This window comes from Protomyctophum bolini (genome assembly GCF_963924005.1).
Source record: "Protomyctophum bolini genome assembly, chromosome: 4".
NCBI lineage: Eukaryota > Metazoa > Chordata > Actinopteri > Myctophiformes > Myctophidae > Protomyctophum > Protomyctophum bolini.
In genome coordinates, this window is record NC_137865.1 from 11,831,261 (window position 1) to 11,855,300 (window position 24,040).

The window sequence follows — 24,040 nt, forward strand, 5'->3', positions numbered from 1 at the left end:
TGTGTGTTTGTACCACGGAATGTGATGATTTGATTGGCTGAGCACGGAATGTGATGATGTATGATGATAAGACGCCCCTCACTTCACACGAGTGTGAAGTGAGGCGATGCCTTCATGAGCGTTTCTGAATAAGTAGCAGGTTTGATATTTGGCTCTCTCGCCGACTGGACATCATACAGTATGAACGGGGTTGCGACCCAGAAGGTCTGTATTACAGCCAATGAGACACACTGTGTCTGTGAAGACAGAAAGTCTGTCTGTATCGATAGAAGGATAGCCTATAACATTTATTCCGTGGGTACATTCAGGTGTCATACTTATTCATACTAGTCATACATGTTGGTACCTATATTAGCCTAATATTGCTGTCAAATATAGTGTATAAAGTGAGTGTTGTCCTCACCGCAGCGTTGCGGCTCTGCAGCAGTGGCTTGGTGTTTCTGAGCAGCAGACGGTGGTCTGGGTCCATCACGTACGGCTTCCTCTTGGCCAGCGGCGCTGCCTCCACCTTCTTCTCCTTCTCTTCATCGTTCTCCTCGTCCTCGTCTTCGTCGTCGGAGCCGTAGAAGGCCTTGTCACCCTCCTCTAAGAGCGTCTCCTGTTCAGGGGTTTAGAGTAACCAAGTACTCAATTACTGTTTACTCATGTGCAATTTTGAGGATTGTTTTTACTTTACTGAAATATTTCAAATTTCCTGTACTTTTACTTCTACTCCACTACATTTCAGAGGCAAATATTATATATTTTTATTCCACTATAATTATTTTAAAACTGTAGTAATAGTTATGTTGCATATTATATAAATTCACCCAACAACGGGTGAATTATCTCCCAACAATGACCAGCTAGCCAGACATTATCCCACTTATTACAGGGCTACTTACATGAATGTATGTATCATGAATAATTACTATTATATATTTCATACTCTTATTATTTGAAAACTTTAGTTACTAGTTACTTTGTAGATTTTGATTATTACAAAACATACATTTACCACTTTAGCACTATATTTCAGCTATTTCTCCAAGGTCACAATGCGTTATGAGTTAATATATGCGAGGAAAGGGTCCCAGGTTCTGTGGGAACCATTCAAGGTTTTCAAATTTTATTTTCTCTAGGGCTCTTTCATTGTAGCAATATGCGCCGTCTAGCTATAAGAGAAGCGAATGCGATCAAATCTTTCTGGTACTTATTGAGTCTGCCTACCGCAGGAGACACACCAAAAATAGCAATCAATGGGCAGAGAGGGACTGAAGAACCAAGAACCGTAGACAGGGTATCAAAATACAGATGACATCTAGTACAGGAGTCTGTTGTATCAGAGAACAAGCTCAGCTTGGCCCTAGTGTAGTGAATCCTGTGGACTACTTTAAATTGAATTAAACACATACGGGTGCCTCGCTCCACAAATCCTCCCCCAGCTCAATGCCAAGTTCTCTTTCCCATGAATACTTCAGTCCAAAAAGTGAGGATGTTTGGGAAGAAACAAGAGAGCTATAGATTGAAGAAATGTTGTTCAAAAGAGTCTGAAGGGGCCATAATAGTCTCTAAGATGTTTTTACTGGGTAAAGTAGGAAAGGATGTAAAGTGGGTGCTGGCAAAGTTACATAGTTGAAAAAACCTAAATAGACTCAAATTTGTTATATGATAGGTATAGTAGCAATACCTCCCAACGAGCTAAAAAATCCTTCACTGACTTGCAGTTCCAAACTATTCCAGATTGAATGAGTTTAATCCTGGATCTGAGCATGCTAGATTCCAGACGCAGCCGGGTTGTTCAGTATTATTAGGAGCCATGTGTGGATGCACTGCCACGTACATTATGTTTTGGAAGGGTGACCAATGACCATGCCATGTTGTCTTGTCTTGTCTTGTCTTGTCTTGCCTTGTCTTGTCGTACGTTTGTCTTGTATTTGTTTCAAAACTTGATTCAGGGTTACGTGGTTTGTATCAGTGTCGCTTCCAAGTTAGCATAGGACTATGTAACTTTTTATTTTATTTTTGTATTTTTATTTTATGCTACCACAATATTTTGTGCATGGTGCTCACAACATTTGTATATGTACATGTTATCTATTTGATATGTTCCATATGGGTGTGTCACATATACTGTCATTATTTGATTTACTGTATATCCTGAATCTTGAATAAACAAAACTGTGAAAAGAAAAAAAAATCCTTCACTGTGTATAGATTTCTAAAAGAGACCAAGCCCTTATCCTTCCACTTGTAGAGGGTAAGAACAAATGGTTGTTACAAATAGGGATAAGAGCAGAGGGAGATTTCAGGGCGAAGTGTTGTCGGAATTGATTCCATATTTTGAAAGAAAAATAAATGTAGTGGAGTAAAAGTACAATACTAATTGCCTCTGAGATGTAGGTGAGTAGTAAAGTAAGTAAAAGTATTGGAAATTGGAAATACTCTAGTAAAGTACAAATATACATCAAAATCGTATTTAAGTACAGTACTTAAGTAAATGTATTTAGACTGTACTGGACACGTACTGGACGTGACGTATATGTCGGTAGGAGAACACACTCACATTCATGTTGGGGTTGAGGAACTGGGTCCTAGCGTAGCGCGTTAGCATGTTGATGATGACCACCTGGCCCCACTCCTCCACGTCAATCAGCAGGTTGCACAGCTTGCGGTAGTTCTTATGGATCAGCTCGTTACGCTCAGGACACACCTCCTCAAACGCCATGACCACACTCCCAGCCACCAGCTACAGCGCACACAAACGCACATGCACATACACACACACACAAGTGATAATTTCGTCAAGATTAAAACGACGACGAAAAATGTTTGTCGACTACCTGTTTTCACTGACGAAAACTAAATAAAAACTAAGCTATGATGACTAAAACTAAGACAAAATATATTATTATTTTCTTTTTCAATAGACTCACTTAATTCATCCCCTATGCCCCATATAGTGCACTGTGGGGGTTCCGCCATTTATTTCTATTGTGTATTCTAATGTTATTATTTATTTATCGATAATCATTATAATATATTATAAGAATAACCAATTTTATCATAAACATAGGCCTAAATGCCTGCACAAACATATTTTCATTAATTAATGTATTCATTCATTCATTCATTCCTTCCATCCATTAATTTAAAAAAATCTATTTATATAACAATATTTTATTGAATTGCGACAAATACATAAAAACTACTGGTATGTATTTATAATAATAATAAATTGGAAATCATTGGCAAGTTTATTATTTATTGAATCCCCATATAGGGAGTATAGTGTTCAAAATGTTCACTAGTGCACTGCATATACAGTATATAGGGAGTAGGCCAGGGATGAGTCAATGCATTCGGACGAAGCCTCAGACTAAAACGAAATAAAAATTTGCGGTCAAAATCAACATAGTTATGAACCCACCGTGGTTTTGTCAGCCAGGAGTTTCTCGATGACCTCTATGAGCTGGTCCTTCTGTTCTGGGTCCAGACTGAGGAGAACACAGGGACACATGGAGGCATTCTGCACATATATCATAATGTTTCATGCTTTCTTTTCTTTTTTTTATCCCACGAATTTGCAACCCATTTTTTCACCCAGTGTCAATTATAGGTATCTAATGTAATCCTGGGTGCTACACTTCCTCTGCCAACCTGGGGGGCAGCGGATTGACCTCATGCTTCCTTCTATGCATGTGGAGTCCAAGCTGCTTCTTTTCACCTGACAGGGGGGAGTTTCCCCAGGCCGGACGTAACGCGTGGAAGGAACACGTTATTCCGACCAGTTCCTTTCCCCTCCATCAGGCTGGCCAGGGGGATGTAGGTTAGAGACTAGGATTACTGCATGTTTTTTGTGAGGGTACCTACCCTAGGGGACACAGGAGAACTCTACACATGCTTTCATGCTTTCTATGACACCAGGGCTCTTCAACAGGGGGTCCTCAGAGATGCCAAATATTTGTGTGATAGGGACTTTATTTTTTTCTTTTTACATTAACCACTTGAACCTTCACAACTGCATCCCTAATTCTGCATGATATAATATGATCTAGCCCTACACCACCTCACCCTAGCCTGGCTTGGCCAGCCTCATAGTGGGGATTCACTGAAGATTCCTCCCTGCATGAGTCTGGAGTCGGGCCCATAGGCAGCATGAAAAGTGGGCGTTAGTAGTTGCCTTGACAGACAAAAGGCTGACGACACCACACAAGTGCACTAGTCTTCTCCTCATGCATGAAAGATACCACGATAAAAACAACAAGGTCTGTTTAGTTTCTACTTCATACGTAAGCGAGATATATGTCAGAGTCTATATCTGAAATAACTGCTGTTCTTATCGTTTCTGTGTAAACTTTTTAACTTGTGGCCTTGAGGGCAGCCATTGTTGTTTTGAAAGTACTGCAAGCATGAATGTTACGTCGCCATATATACACATGAACAAAGGCTGCTTTTCACTGTTGTACGGACAGCCGTTGAAACACAGTCACTGATTGGCTCTGGTCATTTTCTGATTTCTCCAGCTTCCGCATACTCTCTGCCAATGGGACCGACCCTGCCAATGGGCCCGACACCAGACTCATATGCGGGGAGAGGAATTTTAAGTGAATCTCCGCTATGAGGCTGGCCAAGCCAGGCTATGGGTCACGAATTATAATCTGATCTGATCTCCGGATTGCCTGTATAGTTTATGTATAATATGATATGATCTCCAGAATAGCTGTATAGTATAGTATATGTATAATTACGTGTATAGTTTAGGGATGGCGTGGGCAGCAGTCTTCCGGACATAAGGAGACATGTCTGAAGCAGCTTCTTTGATGGCCAACATCATGATGGGGACGATGATGGTCACTCTGATACTGGATAGAACCCTCAGAGCACTGGCCCTGATCAACTGGTTTGGATCCTACAGACCAGAAATTAAACACATTCATTGTTCCGTTTAGAATTTAGGAGAATCTATCCATTTTGAATCATAATGTGCTTCTTTCAAAACTGGCAACCATTAGCTCCGATTGAACAAAAATAAATGAAAACAAAGTCTGGTTCTTATTGGATTATAGCAACTTTGGACAGTACATTTTCTTTCTAAATTGAAATCTATTATTTTAACGATGTCTTCAATTTACATAGAGATCACCTCAAGTTCAGAATGTAATTGACAGACTGTTAAGAAGTGAAACACAATTGCTCATTAAAACTAATGAGCAAACTTGTTCTGAATGTAATTACTGCAACTGTGAGTCTCCATTACCTTCAGTCCTCTCTGGAATGTAGAAATGGAGAGAAGAGCCAAGTCCTGTTGTTCCTCTGCATAACGCACCAAATATACATACACCAACTTCTTCACCTACAGAGAGATACAGAGAGAGACATAAAGCCATGTCATTTTTGTCTCCTGTCTGTCTGTCTGTCCGTCTGTCCGTGTGTGTCCCCGTCTGTTTGTGTGTCCGTCCGTCCGTGTGTATCCCCATCTGTGTGTGTTCATCCGTCTGTGTGCGTGCCACAGCCCCCTGTAGTTTGGCCTACTAGGGCCTGTGTGGTTTGTTAGGTAGGCCTTGTCTTGTGCTTCCCACAGGTTCTGCTGACTTGCCAATCAGTGCATTGGGAGCACCTGGCCAGTATTCCCAGTGTGCTCTATGGCCGCAGTCACACCTTTGAGACAGCCGTCTTATGGTTGTCTGATCAAAAGCATCAGACAAGACAGCTCCCAATGCATTTCTAATGGGAGTCACGTGGTTTCATCAGACAAACGTGTTTCATGGGGGGGGGGGGGCAAGACACGAGGCATAAAACATTGATAAAACATTTTGTAGGCGACAAACTGGAGAACAAGGCGGCACCAGACACAAGACAAAAAGGGTTGGGTTTACCCGCCAACCAATAGGAGAGAAGGTCCGTTTGTTACGCTGCACTGGGCGGTCTTTTCACACTCTGAGTCTGTTGTTTTTTTTCTGCATAGTGCAGACACGGAAGAGGAAAGCCTATGCACTTTCGTATTAATTTAAGTAAAGTAGTTTGGTCTGTTCCAGTAAGCAATTCAACAGGAAAATATAATCCCTGCCCGTCGTGGCCGAACAGAAAATTAAAACAAACGTTATAATTCAAGGTGCATGCATTTTCACTCCTAATGCTTACCGGTATATGATTCTGCCCTGTGTTATGATCAAATGTACTAGATATTTATCGTGTACACACGCACACCCTGCATTGACAGAATGGACCGGAGCTACTTATAAACTGAAAAAGTCGCTTGTTTAACGTGCCACGGCTGTGACAGCTAGCAGCTGCAGCTGTCAAACTAGCAACAGGCTAGCTGTAAAACTAGCAACAGGCCAGGGCTGACAGTCCGAATGTCGGCAATCCAGTTAAAAAGCACATCAGTAAAACTGTGTATCCGAACCTTAAAATCCATATGCTGTCTGCAGTGGTTAAAAAACAGGGCTTAAAAAGAGCTTAAAAAGACGGAGCTTCGTCATTGAGCTGCTGCTGTGTTTCAGGGTTCAGCTGCTTAACGTTCGGTGTGCATCGTTCATCGCTGAAACTACGCGACTATATTAAAATGTCAAATACTGTCTCAGCAGAAATTTTGATTCATATGATTCATATGATTCAAAATCATATGATTTGGTTGTTAAAATAAAATAAAACTGTTAATATGAATGAACATGTTTTCAGTTCGCATGGGCAGTGCGCATTGGACTGGAGATTATGAAAGAGTCGTAGCCATGACTTATATTTCTGAAAATGCTACTGCTCGCAAACAATCATTTTGGGCATGAAATGTTATGATTCCCCCCCTTTTTTTTCTCTCATTTTTTTTAATAACATTAACATCGAGGTGTCCACTGGCATCTGTCGTCTCCTCTCCTGAAGTAACGCTGAACGGTCTGACTGCAGATAGGAGAGAGCCGTGCGCCCAGGTGCCCCATGGCTAACAGCCTGAAATGTAGCAATAAAGTCGTGTGTTGTGGTAAAATGGATGCACTTTATTAAAAATAATGGAGTCGTTGCTAAGCTCTCTCTGGCGCGTCTCCCTTTCCCTCTTTCTCCTCGCCACCAACATCGCCAGGACAAGAGCCCTCTTTCTCCTCCAAAAAAACATTTTGTCACCACAAACACGTTGACACAACCAACAAGCTACTGTGTCCCGCGGCTAACAGCGTAAGGACAACAACAGGCAACACGAACACGTGGATCTGTTTCCGCATGTCCTCGTACAACCCACGCACCGCCCAGATTACGCAAAGCATTGTGGTCAATTGATGCGACAAACGACAAGACAGATGAAACCATAAAACATTGATAAGACGGCTGTCTCAAAGGTGTGACTGCGGCCTATAAAGGGCTGGGAGTTGGCTACACTCACCTACACTACTGATCTACTGATTAACACACTCTACTTAGTTCTTTAGTATTGTTTGATGCATATTAAGTTGTTTATATTGTAAATAAATATTGTTTTGTGCACTTTTAAACAGCCGTGTCTTCCTCCTTCTGTTATGGCCTAAGAGCCGGGTTGCGCGTGTGTGCGTGTGCATGTGTGTGTGTGTGTGTGTGTGTGTGTGTGTGTGTGTGTGTGTGTGTGTGTGTGTGTGTGTGTCCGTCCATCTGTGTACTATGTAAAGGATAGATGTAGGGACTGGCCGAGGCCTAGTGTTGCCTGGTGACCTGGCTGATCATGCCTATTTGATCTAGTTTTGAGCCATAATGAAAATAAAGACGGCGTGCGTGTATGCACGAGGGATTTTGGCAGTTTTTACGTGGACGCGATCGGCCGTTAGCTAAAAATGCTTTTTTTCTGGATAAACCACAATAAATCAAATCTCGTTCTCTCGGGCAAGGCTACCTGTGCAAAGGTAAGTTGATCTCATTCTCTCTTTCTCAGTATTCGAGGAGTTAAGACCTATGATTAAGACACGTTTCTGCCCAGCCTGCAGTGCATCGTTCACTATACTGGCTTCCTCATTGACTGACAGAATCCTGTAGCGCTCACTTGAGTGTAATAGCCCCTTGTGGTGCAGTGGAGCCATAGCTCTGTATGTGTTGTCTTTGGCAGGCAAGGAACACAGTGGCTATTTTAGTAGAAAACACTAACATTACATACAAAATTAAATACACTTCTGCATGAACTTTTATCTTTTTAACTATTTAACTTGTAATCCCATGAACTCTACTATGAACTTGAGAGGAATTAATTATAATGAAATAATATAATATAACCAAAAATATGGGTTGTCTTAGCTTATCCTACACATTTGTGCATAAATGCATATCTGTGTATGAGGGGGTGATGCAGTGCAGGTGTTCTGCCAGTAAACATATTAAAACAAAACAAAACAAAACTACATGGAAAGACACCAGCTGAATGAGAACCATCTGAAAATAAATGAACCAGATTGTAATCAATGTTCTCACTGACCTCAATGTTCTTGCAGGCAACGTTCTTCACCACTGCAGGGAACAGATCTGACGCATTCTTCCCTCTGGCTATCATCTGTGTGCGACACACACACACACACACACACACACACACACACACACACACACACACACACACACACACACACACACACACACACACACACACACACACACACACACACACACAGTACAGTTTTTCCTCTGTCTTGTTTTTTATTTATTTTTTAAGAGTGGATAAAAATAGATCCTCTGGATTTCAAGTTGGTAGTCGACAGAATTGCACTGAAGCTAATTAAGGTAACGCAGCACTCTCGTCAGGAGGGGGGGGGGGCAGCACAAATATTATGCGAGTAGGGCAACTAAATCGTCAGCGACGTCCCTGAGTTTAACCTCACTTCATATTAATCTATGACTTAAGCCTTGGGTTAATTCATAGACCTGGGTTAGTGTCTTTAGAACGCTCACAACGGCACACTCCATTGCTTTTGTTCTGACCTTGTGATCTTCAGCTCAGTGGGTTGGGGGGGGGGGGGACACACACCGATCACAGCACTTTGTTCAGAGAGTGAACGATAATAGTCAGTCAGTCAGTCAGTCAATCAGTCAGTCAGTCAGTCAGTCAGTCAGTCAGTCAGTTAGTCAGTCACCTCCTTCTCCTCCTTTGCCTGTTTCTGCGGGAGAGCCCGGACCCGCACTCCATCTCGTGCAATGAGGAAAGAGGCACATCGCATTTGCAACTGAACGGACTGGACGGAAGTGACCTAGTTCATTTCATTCAACAAAAAGAACTGGTTCATTTGAGCCGTTCGTTCGCTCGTGACCGACACAACACTGGTGCAGTTCAGAGCTGAACTTGTGCGGAACTGCAGCCGGGGCAGGCTGCTGCCGTTATCAATGATGACTTTAAATGAAGCTACGTATAATTAAACATAAACACTGCTGTTTCACTCCCCGTATAGCCTCCTCTTCTCTCCTCCTTTGTGAAGGAATAATGAAGGTACAAGACAAGAGCTTCAGAAGTAGTAAAGAGACACGCAGGATTAATATTTAACAGCTAACTGCAGTTTCCATCTGAAGGCTGGAGCTACTACATCTAAGTCTGTCTAAAGCTCTACTTCTAGGACGTTATACTATATATAGTATAGTGTATCATGAATAATTACTATTATATATTTCATAGTGCTGGATATTAGCCTCATACCAGTGGTGTAAAGTAACTAAGTACATTTACTCAAGGAATAAGTAAAATTTTGAGATATTGTTTGTTTTTTGTTAGTTAAAAAAAAACTATACTGGAGTATTCAGTACTTTTACTTCTACTCCACTACATCTCAGTGGTCAATATTGTACTTTTACTCAACTACAATTATTTGAAAACCTTAGTTACTAGTTACTTTGTAGATATTTTGATGATTAGCCTATAAAACACACTAGGTGTATATTTCGGCCATTTGAAAATAGCATATCTACAAGCTCACAATGCGTTGTGACTCGCAATGCGATGCATTTACAGTAACTTGTGAAATGGGACATTCTGCATAATGGGTACAGGGTACTGTACTTTTACTTTGGTATTAAGTATATTTTGATACCAATATTTTGTACGTTTACTCAAGTACATTTTGAATTCTTACTTAACGTAACAGAGTATTTCTACATTGCAGTATTAATGACTTTTACTTAAGTAAAAGATGTTGAGTACTTTTCCCACCACTGCCTCATACTCACAGCTACAATCCTCTTCATAGCCTCCAGCTTCAGAGAGTCCTTGTTGCTGTCCAGCATCTCTTTCAGGTCATCATGTCTGGAAAGAAGAGAGCATGATTGCATGAATGTACTGATGTCATGTGTCTCACTTCCGCAATGTTGTTATGGTTCATATCAATAATGTTGACATTTAATAGCCTGGCAGCAGAAGGAATGGCCTTTAGTGTAGTGGTCTGGTCTCCTAAGGGGCCCATTCATTGCAATGCCGGCCTGTGGGCATTTATTATAGTGAATTCACCGGACACAACATGGTCAGATTGGCCGATAATTCCTTCTGCTTTCTGGGCCACCTGTTTCTCCCACGAGGGAGCACAAGTCTGCTCCAATTATCTCGGAGGAGACTTTCACAATTTCATTTAGGCTATTCTTGTCCTTCCTAGATAACTCAATAAACCAGCAAATAAAAACCCAATAAACCAGCAAATAAATGATTAAGAAGACTTTCAATGAATGTTTGATGACATTTTTGATCTAGACAAAAGAGTTTCACTGGCACGAAAAGAGTACAGTATGTGACTTTTTTTTTGGTTTACGCCCTTCGCAACAACTCTGTTTACATCAAATTTTTAACACTGTTCTTCGACGCGGTGACAATTTGAACATTGATGGTTGATTAGATGTCTCATTGAGGCAGGAAGGTCCCACTGTGATTGTATCTGTTGTGACAGCTGTCCACTCTGCTGTCAACAGCATAGATGCAGATTGCAGTCTTTCCATTTCTAACCATGTTTTTCATTCTATAAATATTGATACGTGTGTGTGTGTGTGTGCGTGCATGCGTGCGTGCGTGCGTGCATGCGTGCGTGCGTGTGTGTGTATGTGTGGAAATAATTGACTTCACTCTATCAGACAAAGAATCAATTCACAACATAAATCAACGTTAGTTATCACATGACAGCTGATATGAAAAGCCAGATAGTAATGGATTATTTTGGGATTCAAGCAGCAAGTCAAAGATGTTATCTCTGTTACTAATCTATGTCTGAAAAGATGATGTGTTCATGTGTAGCCTTCATCAGTGCACACTGATGAAGGCTGGATAGCCGAAACGTTTGTCCCTGTTCAGAAATGAAATAAATGTTTTGAACTGCAGTCTTGGTGTGAGCGACCCACTACCGTTATTTATTTGATATGTTTTGAACGGGTAATGCACCTAAAGTCAGAGCGCGGTGGTCACATGAAGAATAAAATAAACATTAAAGAAATGTATGAAAAATTACTGAAGAGAGTCATGGAAAATCATGGCCGGCCCTAACGCATTAGAAGGTCCTTCTAATGCGCGAGGGGGCTGTGATTTTTCCATTAATACATTACTTTTTTCATGAATTTTTCATAATTCTTTTTAATGTTTATTTTATTTGAAAGTGAAATATCCCTTAAACTCCCACCATTGCTGTCCTTCGTCTGCCTCCCATTCAGGGTCTCTCTCAACCGTCTCATCATTTTACAGTCTCCTTCAAATGGCTTCAATCAGAACATTTTATTACCTATACTTTTTCAGCATCCAGACATACTACACCGGTGTTTCAACTCTCTTCTAGATTCACGTGATGGTTCTATATTGTGGATTCAAAAACCAGTGGCTCATCTCTCTGCTATAGATTTGACGTGCCAGTAGTTCAGAGATTGCCGGAGCTTATCTCTCTTTTAGAGTGCAGGCATATATAGTGGCCCATCTCCTACACCTAGATTGACATACCAGCGGTTGGTCTCTCTTGTAGATTGACAGACAGTACTAGCCCATTCTAGACGGGAACCCCTTTTGGTGTTTTAACCAAGCATTATGTTATACTTTAGCTCAGATCTACAAGCTCGTAGCGCGCCACTCTTGTAGGTCTGCTATTTTTGGAAAAACGTGAAAATACGGCACAAATATTTGAATATATATTCTTTCAGAAGACTTTTTTTTTTTTCGACATCAGGCCTAAATGTACCAATGGCTCATGCCTCTTCCAGACTGACTTTATCTCTCCTTGTTGTAGGAATTGTGTTGAAACAACTCACTGGTCACGATGAGGTAGGTGGTTGAATACAGTTTGTAACGTAAGAAATACAGCACACGATGAGATTAATAATGTACATGATGAGTTTGCCCGGTGGTTACCACTGGCAACCACATTCATTTAGATGAGAGGTCGTATTTTTTAATTCATGGAATAGAGAGAGGTAGAAGAGCATCTAATAGAGAGAGGAGGAGGGGGAAAGCTGTTTGTTGACCCACAGTACTTCAGTTCAGCCTGACGCAGCAGCTAGCAAGGCAACAGGCTGAATTTATAGTTAAAGGACCACTTCACCACTTTTCAACCTATCTTCATATAATAGGTCCTCACTAATAATCATAATAATCATGTCTGTGTTCTCATAGGAGGGCAGTTTAGAAACCGTCTTCCAGTGACATCATCGATGGGAAATCCAAGCTAATAGAAACTGCAGGCTTTCTAGTCCTGAAAAGTTGCAATGCGAAAATGGAAGCCATCGTTCTCACGATAATGAAAATCTAAACATTTTTGTAAAAAAATCTGCCTAATGATGATGTCACTGGAAGACGGTTTCTAAACTGCCCACAGCCCTCCTATGAGACACAGACTGAGTAGAAAAGAATCGTGCCATTTTATCATGATTATTAGTGAAGACCTAATATATGAAGATAGGTTGAAAAGTGGTGAAGTGGTCCTTTAAATATGGTTATGGCGTTTCAAAATGCCATCCTATATGAAATCGTATCCTATGTCCTGGGTCTACTGTAGACTGCTTGTGACGTGGGTGTCACAAGTGTAACATGACCATACATGGAGAAGTGGGTGTCATAAACAAGCGGTCAAATGTACCATGCCCAAAATGGAGCGGTGGGCATCACAAATGCGTCACACGTTGCTTGGATGGTGGGCCGTGACACGCGTCAAGCGTAACGTGCAGTAACATGTCCACATACTGTATACTAGAGGTGGGTGTCACGAAAACACGTCAAAGATGGACAGAATAGAAGTCTCCATATGGGCTTAAAAGGGAAAGAGATATGGGTTCCCTAAGTACAATAGTATTGGATAAACAGGTGGGGCATACATTGTTCCCAACTTGCATTGAATACTATGCTCTTCTACCTCTCTCTATTCGATGAATACAAAAAACGACCTCTCATCTAAATGAAAGTGGTTGCCAGTGGTAACCACCAGCAAACTCATCATATATAGTATTAATCTCATCGTGTACGGTATTTTACATTTCATACTGTATATTGTCCCCGAGTAGACTGCTGCCCGCTTATAGAGTAACGGTGGTAATGGGTACCGCAGGTATTGCATAACCGGTTGGTGGATGCATTCACAACTTGCATCGTTCCGTTCTGTGGTCCCCAAATAGGCTGGTGGGTCAAGTACCATTTGAAATTGCTTATTGGCTCAGTCACTGATGACATGAAACACACATACTATTTTTATGACATATCACTCCAATATATTAAAATGTGTGGAACATGTATAGTACTTCCTTGGCCTACTGGAAGTGTGCGCATAAGATTTGGTGCTGATCGGTCCAGTGGTTTGCAAAATGAGTCCCAGACAAACAGACAGGGGAGGAAACATAATCTCCCCCGGACTGGCGGAGAAAATAAAAGGATAAAGAAACTGCCAGTGATGTGAATCGGCGAATGAAAGATGAAACTTCTACACTGCAGTCAAAAAGGTTCAGTACTTCTGTAGAAACATGTTTACAGTCACAGCGATGCATGCACATGTGAATCAATTCAAATGTAAAATCGGTGTAAGCGTACACATAATTGTGAATCAGTCCCTGCATACTCTATCACAAGGTACTTTATGGTCAGTATGTAACATTGTTGTGAAGTACGTTCCCTCTACCTTAAGGAAAAATGACAGTCCTACTGTGTCACTGTCACAATGAGACATGCTGTAACTGTATACCTGCAGCAGCAGCAGGTGTCCTGTGTCTCTGTCTCCATCTAACCCTGAATTATTTAACTACCAAATAATACCACTGCTGCTAACGTTACTGGGAGTCCACGTCAAGAAGTCACTGTTCACCTAGGCCACTACATTTGAACACGTCAAATCGTCAATACAGTAGTAGGTTATCGTTTCCAGCTCCTTGGTATTATTTGACCCTGTGTACATTTCAAACCTTTCTTCTGTTTTAGATTTTACTTTGAATCTGTATTGTATTATGGTTTTAATGAATGAAATAGAATTATTGGATTCATGCTGTTCATATAAACTAGATTTCCATTTGCTTATTGCATAGACATATATTTGATTTACATTTGTTGGTGAAAGGATATCAGTGGAGTGAAGTGTGTTGCAGAATATAAATTTCACGCTTTCCCTTTTGCCACTTTGTAGTACACAAACAGATATTTAATGCTGATGACACTCCTAGGAGAGTAAACCATTTTTGTTGCACAGCTGTCAAGGCTGAGTGAAAATGATTTCAGTCTGCTTCTGTGAGAGCAATAAATTATATAAAAGCCTTTTCAGAAACATTCAATATGAGAAAGAGGACTAATGTGCCCTTACTATGATTACTTATTCACCCTCCTCCCATAATTGAATTAGGCCACATTTCTCACTGGAAACTCAAGTATGACTATTTAATTTGAGGTTGTATTTACCAGTTGCATTTTAAAGGTGTATGAAGCCTAAACCCTTGTGAACTGCAAGTTTATCCGCTGGGCTGAAACCATCTAGGAGCTGAATCTTACTCTCTTGTAAACACCATTAGTCAAGGTGGAATCAGTTGGAATCAGCTGAATTAATATTGAATGTGTACTGTAGGGTTTAGGGGATTTATGCAGGCCTGGAGTCCCGTTCTGTCTCCATATATCCTACCGCAGTGACTGAGTACTGTTAATGTCTCCGCTGAGTCCGCCTTCTCCTCCGTCTTCCCCCGTCGTCTCCTGGTCTCCCCCGCTGCTTCCTCCTCCAAACACTCCGCCGAAACTTCCTCCACCTCCTCCACCTCCTCCACCTACAGGCCGGAGCTGCCGTAGCTCGTCGGGCTCGTGCATGGCGTTGTACCAGTTCTGCTGAGCGTTGTCCGGGGACAGAACGGGGCTCTTGTCCTCGTCCGTTCCCTGGACGTGGCTCTGCACCGTCTTCACCATGTTGGCCGCGCTGGCCGGCAGCTGCATCAGCCTCTGCATGGGAGTCATCTTTGAAACTTTCTCTACCTCCAAATGAACTGAAGTTTTAGCAATCGTTTGAAATGTGTCAAAAAGCTTGGTCCTCGATTCAGAAAACAAGTTTTATCCGTCGATGGGTCATGTAGTCGAGACTTGTGTAGGTATACAGGAAAAAAGAAAAGGCAAGAAGCTCATTGAAGAAGTCGCCTCGAGCAAGCCGTGTACAGACAGAGTCACACCTCCAGAATCATTCTAAACTGGGTTTGGAGGGTTCCTGCTGACACGTAAGGCCACCTTAGCTGACCCTATCGGATATCGTCACAGCCGTCCTCCTGGAACCCGCTGTTCTCTGTCTGCCTCTTACTGAACAGTCTAAATTAAACAATAATGCAAAAAGGATTACCTACTCTCTTTTATAGAGGAAGGAACAAGATATTAATCTGGGCCCCATCTAAAAACATAGCAACCTGTAGAATCCAGGGAAGGAGTGGACAGCAGTTCAGTGAAGCTTGTTGAGTCTTATCTCGCAGCTGTTCCAGTGATCCAAGAAATGTGTAGACGTCTCATGCGTGAAATCCTACAGCTCCGTCACGGACACACTTTGTCGCACATCCAATCCTGTCTCCTGCTATGAGCGTTCTTCTGCCTTCGGCTGAATCACATCCAGTGTGTGAATTTCTCAACGCTGATGTCGGTGACGTTTCCCAGGCTGCCTGAGTGGCTGCGAGCCTGTTGACAGCAGGGTTCGTCAGTCAGTCAGCAGACCGCAGTGGAGCCGCGTAAGGACTGTGGCTGCAGGAACTGCTCCAGGAACTGCAGCTTGTTTTATGGTCGCTCTCGCTCCAAGTCGCCCTGGACAACGGCACCGGCTAGCTGTGTGAAATGTATCAGATGAAATGGAACCAGTGAGGCGACGGTGAGCTCAGTGTGAGTAGAGGAGGAGGGGAGAGACGGGGGTTGAGAAGGAGAGAGAGGAGGAGGGGCATGGAATTTCTGTTTGTCTCCTCTCTTCTGCCATGCATTCTCCTCTGAGGCGGTGCTATTCCTTCTGATACTCCTGTCTCTCTCTGTCTCTGCGGAGCTGGTATGTGTTCTAATCTCTGCTACAGTGATGATGATGATGACACAAATACATCGTTGCCTCCCAGTCGCCACGTTAGCATCCCCCCTCCCACACACACACACACACACACATATTACAAATACACACATGCACGCACGCACGCACGCACGCACACGCACACACACACACACACACACACACACACACACACACACACACACACACACACACACACGCATCCTCCACCCACCCACACCTCCCTCCTCTGTCTCTGTCCTCTCCCCCTTTCGCAGTGATGACACATAAACGCAGAGCTGCCTCCCAGTCACCACGTTAGCACTCGCCACATCCGCCATCCATCTGCCACTCCCACTCCGAGTCCGCACACAATCGAACCATGCATGCACATTGTGTGATTACACACAGTGGACATACGAGCCAGTTATGCACCCCTTTCAAATCTTTATTTTGTTCTGACATGAACCAGCTTGCATACATACTGGTTTCATCATGGGGCTCTCTCTCTGTTTGTGTTTTAAGCTCATTTCTCTTGCTCCCTCTCTCACTGTCTCTTTTCCTGTCTCATCTCTTACTCCTCTCTTTTTCTGTCTGTTTGTCTGTCTGTCTGTCCATGTTGACTAAAAGGGAGATCTCAGCCTGAAGCAGTATTTACTCAGTTCTGCTCCTGTGAGCGTTGACGGTGGTACAGTTCTGGCTGTCTGATTTGTCAACACGAACAATAGGGCAACTAGTCCACCCTGTGATGTCACCAGGAGAGGCAGCCTGGCAGCTGTTCCATATAACAATGAACTGGAGGCAGAATTAATGGGCAGAGTGACACTATTGTACTCAATGTGTCTCGGGAGAATTTGGCCACATTATCAGCTCGTGAAAACATCTCACCGCAGAGCAAACAAACAAATATGCGCACATCACTGTTTTTGTAATACAAATGAAAGGGAGGTCTACTACCTACAGTATGTTATTGTGAAATTATTTTGTGCAATAGTAACGGTTAACCCATTAAGACCGGGAAAGCCTATATACATTGTTAAACCTTTAAAGCCGGGAAAGCATCTGTGTTATTTTAGAAGATTATTTATTTGATTGATTGTGTTGATCAGTGTTGCATGGTTTGACATTCCTCCTCCCTAGAAATCTAGTGCAGAAGTTTAATGGTTGGGAACTTCAATTTCTAAAATATTTCCAAATGAAATGCTTATATGACATGAATAAACATAAACAGTACTCCACACATGTATTGGGAGTTTCCTGCTCTCTTGTTTGTTTTTTAAGGATACGTATCATAGATTCCTAAACACAGTCAGACTGTGAGAATTTGCAGCTATGTGGTAAATATCTCAGCACTAATGCTATCGCGAGGTTGTGCCAGGCAACATTTTAATACATCTGAATTGAAAAACCTGAAAATCCTGAAAAACAGAGCACTTATTATTTTAAGTGCAGAAACAGTAGTTGCGACAACTCATAATTTACTTTTTTTTTTTTATTCTAGATATAGCACTTAAACAAAAACAATTAAAAACATACCCTGTGCTCGAACAAACAAAAACTAAAAACGCCTTAGTGGACATAGCCACTTATACCCTCCACACACATTTCTGCATTGCCGTTTGCCTGCTAATGTAACCTACTGGCTCACCTGCCAGTGAGTGTGGCACACCGCACCGGGAGGGCATAGCACCATGCAGGTGCCACCCATGACCCCATGCAGCTCATATAGGAGTCACTAGGAGCTTCCCTCCACCGAGCAAGGAAAATATAGATGCTCAGCCAAGCCGGATGCACTGGAAGGGGAGATACTTCACCCATGTGCCACAAAGTTCACCATTTGATCTCAAGCCGCTGATGGGGATTCAACCTAACCAGGCTAGATTCAACCAACAAATCTTCAATAAAAAAGAAAGAGCACTCCCATTGATGCCCCGAACATTCAGTGAGCAGGCGCCCCCTGCTGGTCACTTCAGTGATGTGTGGCTCACTGATTCCCAAACACTGGGTCGGGACCCATATGTGAGAGTGGACCAATTTGTATGGGTCGTGATGGCAGCCGCATACCCATTCATTTGTTTCCTGCATTTTGTTTTGAATTATTATTATTTCAAAAGATAAAATACAAATCACAATTTCATGAATTAAAAACAAATTAAAAAATGAAATGAAACAAAAGAATGTCATACATAAATGCAGCAATCAAAGAAATGTCATGAATTAGCCTACATATATATAATTTAAAAAAAAACACTTGAGAAATAGTGAAAATAGCAGATTTATAAAATAGCAAGAAACGTGTTGTGAGCTTGTAGATCTGCAATTTTCACTTTTTGTGAATTTGGTCCCAGGGAGACATCAAATTTCTCTTTTTGGTATTGAGCTAAAAAGGTTGAGAAGCACTGCTGTGCTGTAGCTGACCCCCTCACCACCAGACTGCTGTTCTAATCTACCATGCAGGCACACAGCCACATCTAGTCTAGTGTAACAACAGGGGTGAAGCAGGGGTGAAGCTGAAACATGTAGCACGAGGCCTGTCAGGCAGGACAAACTGAAAAAACATCACCGTCAAATCACATCATATCTGTCTGTCAAAGACAGATATGACATGCATTATTCACTCACTAGTTTGAATGTGAATGGTACTAGGTGTCACATGGACAGACTGCAATAGAAATGTGGACCTCGGGACCTACCACGGGTCACGGACAAAGTCAGAGAGTGAAGATTGAGGCTGGAAGGGCAGCCAACCCAGGGCAAAGCCAGGAGGGGAAAGAAGCGTACCACCTGTGTAGACGTGCTGCGACGCGACACCTTGGCTAACAACACTGCAGAGCAGTGGCGGAGGGTTCCTCTAACGACAGTGGGTGCCCACCTTAGAGTAGCCTATATATTTTAAGGTGCCCACCCGCCCGCAACTTATTATTATTGGCTTATTATTTTGCCAGTGGGTGCTTCGGCTCCTGCGCACCCATGGAGTTGACGCCGTTGCTGCTGAGCTCAAGAACCTGATGTTGGATAGAAATTTGTGGAGGGCAGCGATCTAGGAATCCCGAGTTGGTGTTGGCTAGACCTCACTCTCGCAGCAACAACAACAACCAAATATATACACATATAGGTAAAGAGAGACAATGATTCTGTGTTGCTCCTCCTGAATAATGGCAAGATTCACAGTAATATGGTAATATAATAAAAAAGTCAATAACATCTTTCTATTGAATCAATAGGTCAATTGGTCAATGCAGACCCATGGGGATAACATATATATACCCCTGTAATCCATTAAGGATGTATAGATTTTTTACATTCTCTGATGATTGTGCAGTTCAGTGCATTCACTCTAAATTAGTCCAAAACCATGTGGTGACTTCCCAAGACCAAGGCTGGAGGTGACTTTTACAACCAGTAGCCAAGTCCATTATTTATTTTCTTGGCCAGGCCTCTGTTGAAATTAACATTTTTATGTTCATGGCCTGATGCAATAAAAGCCAAATTAAATATTCCAATGAAACCTTGCCTTCAGTTCTTGCCTTCGGTTAAATCTGTCTGAATCTGATGCTTATAACTCTAGTCTATGTTATGATGCAGTCGCGCTGTCCAACAGGGTTGGTGCTGAAACGGCACGAGCTGCCCTAGCGCGAGGCCTGTTATCACGAGCCCGTTTGAATGTTACTACTACAACCAACCGAAAAACAACACACAGTCAAATCACATCCTCTTATTAAATTAACAAACAAACGATACAAAATTGGAATGCAGTGCAGCTACAGCAGCTTCACCAGCTTGAATACGAACAAACGACAGTAGCCGCCCTAGGCTATAGCCTATATCACGCTATAGAGATCATGCTTAATGTTCTTACTCCTGAATCACGCAAGATCCACTGCCTGCAGTGCCTATACTGACGTCAATAAGTCTCCATATATAATCTAGACATGGCAACAACAGACCAATTGATAGCATAAATAATACTACTACTACTACTACTACTAATAATAATAATAATGTTTAGGTTTAGGCTATTTGCTCCCCTCTGTGTGCAAATAATTAAATCACGGCTCAGACGTTGGCTCTGAAGACTGAAGTTGACCGCCGTCTTTCAATCACGGGGAGGTCTGACAAAGTTTAGGCCGTTGTTATTTTTAGATAATAACATTTAGAGCCATTTAATGAATGAAGCCCATTTCCTATATAATGTTAATGCATCTTGCCAGGACAGGAAATTACACATTCGCGGCACCTCCCCCATAAGCTGTCCTGATACAATACATACAAAATCATGGCCTGATATAAAAACCAAACGAGAACAGACCTTTTGTAGTCGGAGGAGAAAATGCCCCCACTGGCCGGGTCGTGGCCGTATTCGGGCTCCCCGACGCTGGAGGAGCCTCCTTTCTCATCGTTGAACGCGGAGCTGGCGGACATTGTTGGCCTGAAATCTCCTTCACAACGATGGAGAATTAGAACAGTGCTGTGTGGAATCTCTAGATCCCATAGCCGGCCTGGACGGCCGCGCTCATTGGTTAATTGGTTGTGAGTCTTGTGACGTCATGCAAAGTGACACAACATCTTGATGATGTTTTTTTTGTTTACCGAAACAAACATTTTATGTCTAATCTATGAATCTCGCCGTTAGCAAAAACTATTCTTGGTTTATTTTAACATACCGCGGTATTTTTACATGAGACGTGTCCTCTCTCCTCCTCTGATAATAACCAACAAGCCAATCACAGTATGACCATCTGCCCAGGCTATGGGCTCTTGACTCCATCGTATCGTTCACAGAATCACACATAACAAAACAACAGCAGGGTAGCAATGTTCTTCCAGGGATGCTTTGGCCACCATATGCACAGAACCGTGATAGTAGGCCTGTAGGCTACAGGGGTGACCTCAGTTTCCCTAAGGTTAGGCAGGGGACAGGGGTTACTAGATACTATAAAATATGTGATGTGATGTGATGTGAGATGGATGAATGGATGGATTAAAAGTTGCACTTGCGCTAAACAATTCTAGGAATATTAAACCTATAGGCTATAGGCTACTGTGAGATCATCTTCGTCAAGTAGAAACACCTGGAAATGTATAGATAAATATGTCGTTTTGACAAATAGCTGCCTGTAGGCCTATAAACTGGTATTAGCCTAGTTTTGTAGTAGGCCTATATTTTTTATGATCATGTTCTTCTGATAATACTACTAGGGCCTAATACTAATAATAATGTTTAGGTTTATGTTTTATGTTTTATGTGAGATAAATACACATAAAATAAAATAGACCCGTATTATAAATGTTGTCCTTTAATGATTTTGTATTGCTGGTTTGATTTGTAATTAGCCTACGTTGCTTGCCACCAAACAAAGCGCCCCTATACCCAAGTGCTTTAGTGTCCAAATCAAAACGGTAGTAAAAGGTGTTAAAACAAATGAAATGAAACATAAGAGGACAATAACTATAATCTTCTCCCTCTTCAGCTCTCCTGCTTCCCTGTCTTTTCTAGTCTAGTTTACCAGTTTCTCTCCAGACCAGGTACAGTTACATAATATGACCACTAGGTGGTAATCTAGGCAGGTACCAAATGGATTCGTGTTCATGGCAATGAAATGATGTTAACAAACTTGAGTCAAGAGGTGGATGTGGATCTGTCTGACCCCCACAATACATGTCAGTGTACAATATATAATGTCTCGACCCAAACCAGACTAGAATTTCAACTTTATTTTGGATATAGGCTACACAATAGGCCTATGGTTGTTTTTCCAACCATAGGCTTATTGTGTTGCATATATCCAAAATATATATTTACAAGGAGTCGGACAGTAGCTTGAAGTTGGAAGTTGAAATTCTAGTCCATTTTGTTGACACTGATTCTATAAAGTATCATTAAAGATATATAAACTATGTTTATACCATGTTCCACTGCTGCTGCTCTGGGATCAAAGCCCATCAACCCCCTCTCATATCTCCAGTGATGGAAGTATAGGCCTATTAGTTCTAGCTTTGAATATTGTTATGGCATTTAGAGCTATTTTAATTAGCGTATTGCTTATTTCTAGCATTTATTGATACATTGTGTATGTCTTTAGTTTACCCCAATGGTTAGATTGTGATGTTGTTAGGTAAAGGACAACTTCACCCATGTTCAACCTATCTTCTTATTGGTCCTCACTAATGCTCATTTGCCTCATTATAATATGGTACAATATTCAGAAACGTCCACCTATAGTGACATCAGCACTTGGGAATCCAAGTTAATAGAAACTACTGGCTTTCTATCAATGCCAGAACTCATCATCATGATGATATGTTGGAAATGGGTGAAGGCCGGGTCAGTGTCCGGTCAGGATTAGGATTAGGTTTAGTGTGTGTGTGTGTGTGTGTGTGTGTGTGTGTGTGTGTGTGTGTGTGTGTGTGTGTGTGTGTGTGTGTGTGTGTGTGTGTGTGTGTGTGTGTGTGTGTGTGTGTGTGTGTGTGTGTGTGTGTGACCACTGTCACTGTGGCTAACTGTATTAGCGTGCACATTCTTTTGTTCTGGTCCTGTGCCAGGCTCAGTTTAGACCCTTAACTGGACACTGTGTGCTGAACGGAGAGGAAGTATAGAGAGAAATATTCTGTGGTCAGGTTAACAACAGCATGGCACTGCACGCACACACACACACACACACACACACACACACACACACACACACACACACACACACACACACACACACACACACACACACACACAGAGAGATAGAGAGAGAGAGAGCTGATGGGTTTGTCAGTAGCCAACAGAGAGGACAGCCTCTGACCCTTGCTGATTGGCCCAGTGTTGTCCCTGTCAGCCAATCGTAGGAGTTATGCTGACCAAGGAGTTTGCTGCTGGACAATGTGTCATTGTGCCCAAAATTCATGTAATAATTCTTGGTCCACATTACGTCATGGTAAAGTATACTGTATGTTTATACTTTTTTGTGTATATGTGTGAGAGATACTTTTGTAGTGGATTCTTCCACTGTCAAAGTCAAATGCAGCTTCCTTGTTAATGTGTACAAGTGCAGTTCTGCTGACACTATGACTTGATACAATGATACACTAGAGCTATACATTAGCAGTCAAGGAAGACTGACACACTAGTTGCACGTGTGCAACTGACACACACACACACACACACACACACACACACACACACACACACACACACACACACACACACCATGACGCAAGCAACCCACGCTCATACATCAACATTGACTTATTTTCTTTTTTTACTCTGCTGGACTGTGACTCGAGAAGGTCACACATTTTGTGCTGACTGAGTTGCTTTATTTGCTGCTTAAATAAGACACAGACCATGAATCAACCAGGAAGCAAAGACACAAATCACAGGTCACATGCTCACAGGAAGCACATGTGACTCTGTGTCACCATGGAGATGAACTCTATTGGACAGACAGATCCTCCATTCACACCCTGATCGAGACCTGCAGACCACTGCTCTGCAGTGACTGAAACCGTGCTAAACTTGTTAGAAGTTAGCAGCTGAATTGAATACACAGGACACACTGAATAGGGAATACACACAGGACCACAATGGAAACAATAGCATCATTGTATAATCGTCCCACTGTACTATTTGAAAACTGTTCATAAAGTATTCGCTCAATACATCA

The 24,040-nt window shown here is 42.1% G+C and overlaps 1 protein-coding gene across 4 annotated transcripts in view; it reads right to left on the reverse strand.

Moving 5' to 3' along the window:
* ap3b2 (adaptor related protein complex 3 subunit beta 2) overlaps positions 1 to 15,794 on the reverse strand; it is a 45,602-nt gene extending 29,808 nt beyond the window's left edge. For all 4 annotated transcript variants that reach the window (XM_080762612.1, XM_080762610.1, XM_080762611.1 and 1 more), the window contains exons 1-8: positions 15,018 to 15,794; positions 10,138 to 10,213; positions 8,408 to 8,482; positions 5,240 to 5,335; positions 4,731 to 4,891; positions 3,410 to 3,476; positions 2,546 to 2,728; positions 404 to 598 (exon numbers count right to left, since the gene is read on the reverse strand). In XM_080762612.1, the coding sequence (XP_080618738.1) occupies positions 404 to 598; positions 2,546 to 2,728; positions 3,410 to 3,476; positions 4,731 to 4,891; positions 5,240 to 5,335; positions 8,408 to 8,482; positions 10,138 to 10,213; positions 15,018 to 15,340 (1,176 nt within the window). In that variant the 5' untranslated portion in view covers positions 15,341 to 15,794. The remainder of the gene's footprint in view (positions 1 to 403; positions 599 to 2,545; positions 2,729 to 3,409; positions 3,477 to 4,730; positions 4,892 to 5,239; positions 5,336 to 8,407; positions 8,483 to 10,137; positions 10,214 to 15,017) is intronic.
* Between the last annotated feature and the right edge of the window lie 8,246 nt (positions 15,795 to 24,040).